This window comes from Rhagoletis pomonella, unplaced genomic scaffold (assembly GCF_013731165.1).
Source record: "Rhagoletis pomonella isolate Grant_MI unplaced genomic scaffold, Rhpom_1.0 Rhpom_scaffold_00002, whole genome shotgun sequence".
Taxonomy (NCBI): domain Eukaryota; kingdom Metazoa; phylum Arthropoda; class Insecta; order Diptera; family Tephritidae; genus Rhagoletis; species Rhagoletis pomonella.
Genome location: NW_023458556.1, coordinates 23601410 through 23607762, shown reverse-complemented (window position 1 = coordinate 23607762; position 6353 = coordinate 23601410). Strand labels below are relative to the sequence as shown.

General features: G+C 34.1%; 2 protein-coding genes across 2 annotated transcripts in view; both read right to left on the bottom strand.

The window, feature by feature from the left end:
• Positions 1 to 6353, bottom strand: part of LOC118734591 (TWiK family of potassium channels protein 7) — a 63525-nt gene that overhangs the window by 42694 nt on the left and 14478 nt on the right. The window lies entirely within an intron of this gene.
• On the bottom strand, positions 3166 to 3998 carry LOC118734592 (uncharacterized oxidoreductase TM_0325-like). The gene has a single exon (XM_036464299.1). The coding sequence runs from the start codon at positions 3985 to 3987 to the stop codon at positions 3220 to 3222; it is 768 nt and encodes a 255-aa protein (XP_036320192.1). The 5' UTR covers positions 3988 to 3998; the 3' UTR covers positions 3166 to 3219.

Below are 6353 nucleotides of genomic sequence, written 5' to 3'. Positions count from 1 at the left end.
ACTATTTCTTTGTTTAGATTTGATCTATCAGATTGGGTAGACGAAGAACTGTAAGCAACAATTTCTCATAAGTGATTCCACATAAACTTTTCTGTAGGCTTAAACAGGCTATTAGACAAATAATAGCACAAACAATTCACACATTTCAAACAGGAAAGCTTTACTAGATGGTTGTACGAAAGGCATCGACGCGAAAGCGTAATGTATATATTTGTTTATCCATAAACCATTTTTATTGTTTGTGACCTTTAATGTGAAAATAAACTTTCCAAGTATAAGAAAACTTTTGCCAATAAAAGTATTTATGTATATAAAAACGTTGCATAGGCAGCATTGCTATTTCATACATAAAGTTTGCCTATTTGCTGTGAGAAATTAATTTAATTGGTGGTGAGATTTCTGATATTGATAAGATGATAAGCCTTCAAATCGAAATCAGTTCGATAGCAATAAAGTCGAACGTAATAAAAGTGGAATAGTAAAAGTAGTAAATAAATGTCAAACAGCTATTAAGAAAACCAGATGGGGAAATTAAGTTACAAAACGCTATGGTAGTTAAGGCGTTTCCTTGTGTGGCTTTTATTTTTCGTGACAAAGTGATAATTTAATTCACGCACTTGCCAGTCACAGCTAAGCTGTAATGCACGTTCTAACTGGCATGACATGCGTACTTAATTATTGTACTCAATACATACATACATAGAAAACTTGCTTCCTTCTTATTCTGCCTATAATTCTTATTAAGGCGCGGCCTATGAATTTGAAGGGAGGTTTATATGGCTTAATTTGAAACCAACCAATAATCCATTCTGCACGCTAGGAATTTATAGTAAAGACTAGTATAGCTGTATTCTATCCCATTTGCAACGGAGATTTGCACATTAGAGCATACCAGAAAAAGAAGTTTGATGTTCACCACTGAGTCTAAAATATTTTTACAAGACAAGTTCGAAAATTTTATTTCTTTTTCTTGTTTTGTGGATATTTTTTTTTTGTTTCAAAGTTCATTGATTTTAAGTACCTATCAGCAATGCCAGTAAATTAAAGCTCACAAAAAATCATTAAAATTTTTCCAGGGAAGTATTTTGATTATTAAAAGGCGACCCCTAGGTTTGGTAAGGTTAGGTTTGGTTTAGAGGGCTACCGCCGTGGGTGGACGCACACGTAAACATCGATTTATGTTATCCATTGTGGTTTCCTTAAGAGGGGAAGAAAAAATATACAACGAGGGACGGATGATAAAGGAGATGTTAAAAACCGAGGGTGGGTAGGAACAGATTGATTACATCTAAGGATTCTTATAAGAAAAACGCCCTGTACTCACCACGAAGCTCCTCAAGAGACTGATATCCATTGCCGAAAGGTAATCGGGAGTTTCCGGCGATTAATTTGTGACTCGGTACCCTTATGAATTAGCTCAATAGCGTAGTAATACGATGCCACCGATAAGGAGAAAGCTGCTTGGGTGTCGGAAAAGATATTGACCTTCTCTAAAGATGTTACACTAGTGCGCAACCAGACCGGAAAGCCTCCTGGCAATAGCCTAAATTTCAGCTTTTATCTGTCCTAAAATATGTTTAAGGGACCTAGGTTCGGCAAAAAAAAATCGAAATTTCCTTGCAAAAATATTGAGTGTACAGCGAACGTATTTTGGTTTGCTTGTAAGGTGGTACGGTCTAATGTACATATGTATGTATATGTAGTACAATATTAATTACTGCCTTGTTAGATAAACATATGCATATAGTATGTACATATTCATGCAGACATATATATGTATATTGAAAACCCATGAGACTTGAAATCACTCCGTTTTCTGTATAGACAGTTTTATTGAATTTTGCTTCACTAATTGAATGAATTATTCATGTCACCATTTTGGTGTCGCCAAGAGGTCTGCTTGAGTTTACTAATTTTTTTGGCAATACTGCGATATTAAATGCTATAGAATTATGCCGACTTTCTTACTTAGAGGGCCAGTCTCTGTATATGTATATTTTTTGATTAAAAATGTATGTATGTATGTATAATTAATGTAAAAGTAATATTTTCGCTAGAGAAGAGTTAATTGCCCAAGGGTGGATAATTGTTTTTAAAAATATCCTGGTTAACTATATTAAGTTTGACTTTTAAAACAACTAGCAACAACTTAACTAACTTAATCTCTCACAAAATTGCGCTGGAACTGGTGGCAACTCTCTTGAAAAGCTTTCTCTCGTTTGACATCAATTTTAAAACATTACCTTTAATATAACACCTGTACTGATTTTTAATTAATAAACAGGTGGCAACCATCTTTCAAACTATTTTCCAAATAAAGCTTTTTAAGCCTCTATCGTGTGATGCCCATAAGAAAATATAGATTCAGGTTGTTAATTAGATAAACTACTAATTTGTAAACCCGTCTAAAAAATATGAATAAAGAAATAAAGCCTCCCTAAACTCTTTTCGATTGACATTTATAAATACGAAACGGTTTCAATTAACTTATTAATAATTTTTTTTAGCAGGTGGCAACCCTCTTCATGAGAAATTTAGAAATAAAGCCGATTTTAACTTCTCTCGTTTCAAACCCAGATAAAAATATTCCATTTAACTTATTAATTAAATTGATTTTGAGTTTATAAACAGCTGCTAACCAACTTCCAAATATATTCGAAAAAAGGTCTACTAAAATCTCTCGAGTTTGATATCCAAATTAAAATATTTCTTTCAATTTCCATAAATACTTATAAATTGTTTGTGGATTTCTAAACCGGTAGTAATCCTCTTGCACACTAATTCCAAAAAAAAGTTTTTGTTAACCTCTCTCGTTTGATGCCGATATTAATATATATGACTGAACTTGCATCTTATATTAATTTTTAATTTTCTTAACGGGTAGCAACGCTTTTCAAAACTATCTTCGGAACAAATCGTTTTTGAATTTAAATACCGCTTTTAAAGCAATAAGTTGGTTGCGGAAGTTATTAAAAATCAATAAAATTTCCAAGAAATAAAAATTTGAAATACTCGTGAATAAATATGTACCATTCCTGGAAAACGTTTAAATATTCTAACCTAACAACTTGTTAGTAACAAGTGAACGTAATATAACAAACCAAATTTAAAATTTTGTGAGTTTATAATTTAAAATTTTGTGTTTAATAAAAAACGAAAAACGATTTGATAAGCTAAAAATCGAGTTCATTTTATTCATTTGCTTATTACAAACTACACTTAACGTGGACACATTATTGTTCTGCCTCCGTCGACAGGCAAATTTGAGCCCGTTATGAAGCTGGCAGTATCACTAGCCAAGAAAATAATAGCATCAGCCACTTCTTGAGTGGTACCCACGCGTCCCAAAGCATGCGTCTCCTTACCGCGCTCCAAAAATTTGGCATAATCTTCCTTCGACATTCCCATACGTAAGACAAAATCAGTAACTATCACCGCAGGGTTGACTGCATTCACGCGCACATTATGTGGCGCCAAGTCGAGGGCAATGCATCTGGTAAACTGATCCAGCGCCGCCTTTGAAGTACAATAGACAGAGAAACCCGCGCCTGCACGCAAACCGGCGACACTAGAGACATTCACAATGTTACCTTGCGTTTTGATCAAATGTGGCGCAGCGAATTTGGTCAGAAGGAAAACCGAACGCAAATTAGTATTTAAAATCGTATCGAATTGATCGACGTCAATGTCTAAAATATGACCACCTGCACCTATGCCAGCATTATTCACCAGCACATCCAATTTACCGAATTTCGTAACTGTTTCTTTTATAATACGCTCCGCATCTACCGTCACGTCAGCAGTGATAAGCAATAATTCCGCTTTGTTGTTAATTGCTTTGCAGGACTTTTCAGTAGCTTTCAAGTTAGCTTCATTTCGGCCGACGAGCACTACCTTAGCGCCATGCTTAGCGAAGGCTTCTGCTGTGGTGGCGCCAATCCCTGAGCTAGCTCCTGTCACAATTACCACTTTCCCGGCTAGAGACATTTGATGAACTATTCCACTTGACAGCGAAAAATGAAATGAAATAATTTTAACGAATGAACGCGACTATTTATACATACGTACATATGTATGTGTGTTTAGTAATTGAACTAATCAATATGCATACATACCTACATATGTATGAATATATGCTACTTGGTTCCCGGTAGGGAAACGCAGCAGTACCGATCCGGTTCTGCTCTAGAGAATTTATAGCCATGACTAGTTCGAATTAATTATTTTTTGAACAAAAAATTGATGTAGCATACTTTGAGATCCGACAGTAAATGCCGAAGATATGAGGAAAAATGTCAAGAGGTAAGTAACCCTAGGCTCGGTAAGACTAAATATTTCTTTTTTCGAAGGTGCCTTGCAAAAATACTTTAGACTCAGGGTTGTATGGCAAACTTATGTATTATTTTCGGTACGGTTTATATTTTGAAAAGTAAAATAAAGACGATCATGTTTAGAAAACAAAACATCTCAAAACACTTTTTTCGGGTTACCAAATTTTACATTCTTGAAACCGGGACGCACAATAAGTCTGTTCCTTTGCTCGTCCACAGGTGGTCGAAAGTGCCCAATTTGTGTTTGTTTGGTTGGCTCTTGAGAGCCACTCTGAGCGAGTAATATTTGCTCTCACTAGCCAGAAGTCGGGCAGACTATTTTCTTGACGAGTTTGTGAAGAATGTCTAACTGCCAGGAGAAGAGGAAAAATTTAAACATTCAAATTTTAGCTAAGAAATATGTGCATGTTTAGCTGTTTTTCTTTGATTGATAAGTGAAAAATATCAAGTGAACCATTAGTTTAACGTTATTGTGTTTGCTGTCGCTCAAATCTTAAATTTATAATTTTGTTCAATTTGACGTTTAGAGCTCTTCCGTACCTGCCGTCCTTATCATCATATGAAATACTGTTGGTAGAGAGAGAGAGAGAGAGAGAGAGAGAGAGAGAGAGAGAGAAAGAAGCAACGGCAACGTCTCCGTAAGTTTTCGGTAACACGAGAATCCTATAAGATAGGTCGTGTCAGCTGACACGGTCTACGGTTTTACGTTTCGGCCACGAAAATGGGTTTTTTGCGTTCTCTTTGTTTGGGCAGTTGAAATTCGATTTTTTCCTAATTTCGAATATTGACCAACCGTTCGATTATTCGGTTCGAAATTTTGTGAGGCAAATTTGATTTAATTCGAACTTTTTCGATTTTTTTTTAATTTCAAAAGGGTGTCTGTAAGAATGATAACTCAAATCGAAGAAGAGTTTCAATTGAACTTACTTTAATGTGATTAATTATCCGTAACGTTCGTTGTTTCACAACCAAAAATAAATACTAATAAGTATTTTGTTGAAATAAATATCTCAAAAAAATTTCAAAAATTTATCAAATATACCATGTATTTTTTTAGTATCAATTAAAAACTAACAAAATGTAGATATATTCAAACTAAGGCACATTGAACAGGTAGTATCAGTAGAGCAGCTGATTTGACTTTTTTTTGCAAATTATTTGACCTCTAAAATGTCAAATATTCCTAATTTCTTCCCTCAGAAATTTTAAATAATGAAATAGTGAAACCTTTTTCCATACAAAACAAGAGATTAAATAGCAGGTTTTGGAACGTTCACCCAACTCAGTAGCACATGATGACGCTGATGATTTTCCAATTTCAATCTTTTATTTTATTGTTTTTTGTATTTCACATAGCACACCTTGATTTAAAAGACACAAATCAGACCAGATTTTGACATTTCAGATACTAGAAACAACAACAAAATACACGTAAATGTTGTTTTTGCTCTAAAGCTACTACCTGTTTGGTATGCCCTGTTTGAAACTAATTTTTCTGCACATACATACATATAATGTGCGTTTAGTTATTTATTTTTGTTTTTAAAAACAAAAGCAATTTGTATATCCTTTACGCGACATACATACATATATATTTTTCGTATGCGGAAACGTTCAGAAAACGATTTCCATTCTTGTTAATTTTTCATATCAGAAAAATGTCATCGATTGTTCCATTTTCGTGTATATTTTTAATCGCAAAAATCGATTTTTATATACGATACATCGATGCATCAGCTTGAAAAAACATCGATGTATTTTTTGACAAGCACATGTGATGCCAAATTTGGTCAGAAAGAAGAAAGTTGCAGAGTTTATATTTTTTTTTTTAATAAACACGAAATTCGATTTTTTCTAGAAAAATTCGATTTTATCCGAATTTTAGCATCACAAAGTTCGATTTCGAAAATTCGCCATTTTGGAGCTAAAATTCGATGAAAACTCGAATCTCGAAGCTTCGAATATCGAGTTTACCCATCCCTAATACTGATAACTCACTCCTTTCGAATATCCGTGACTTGG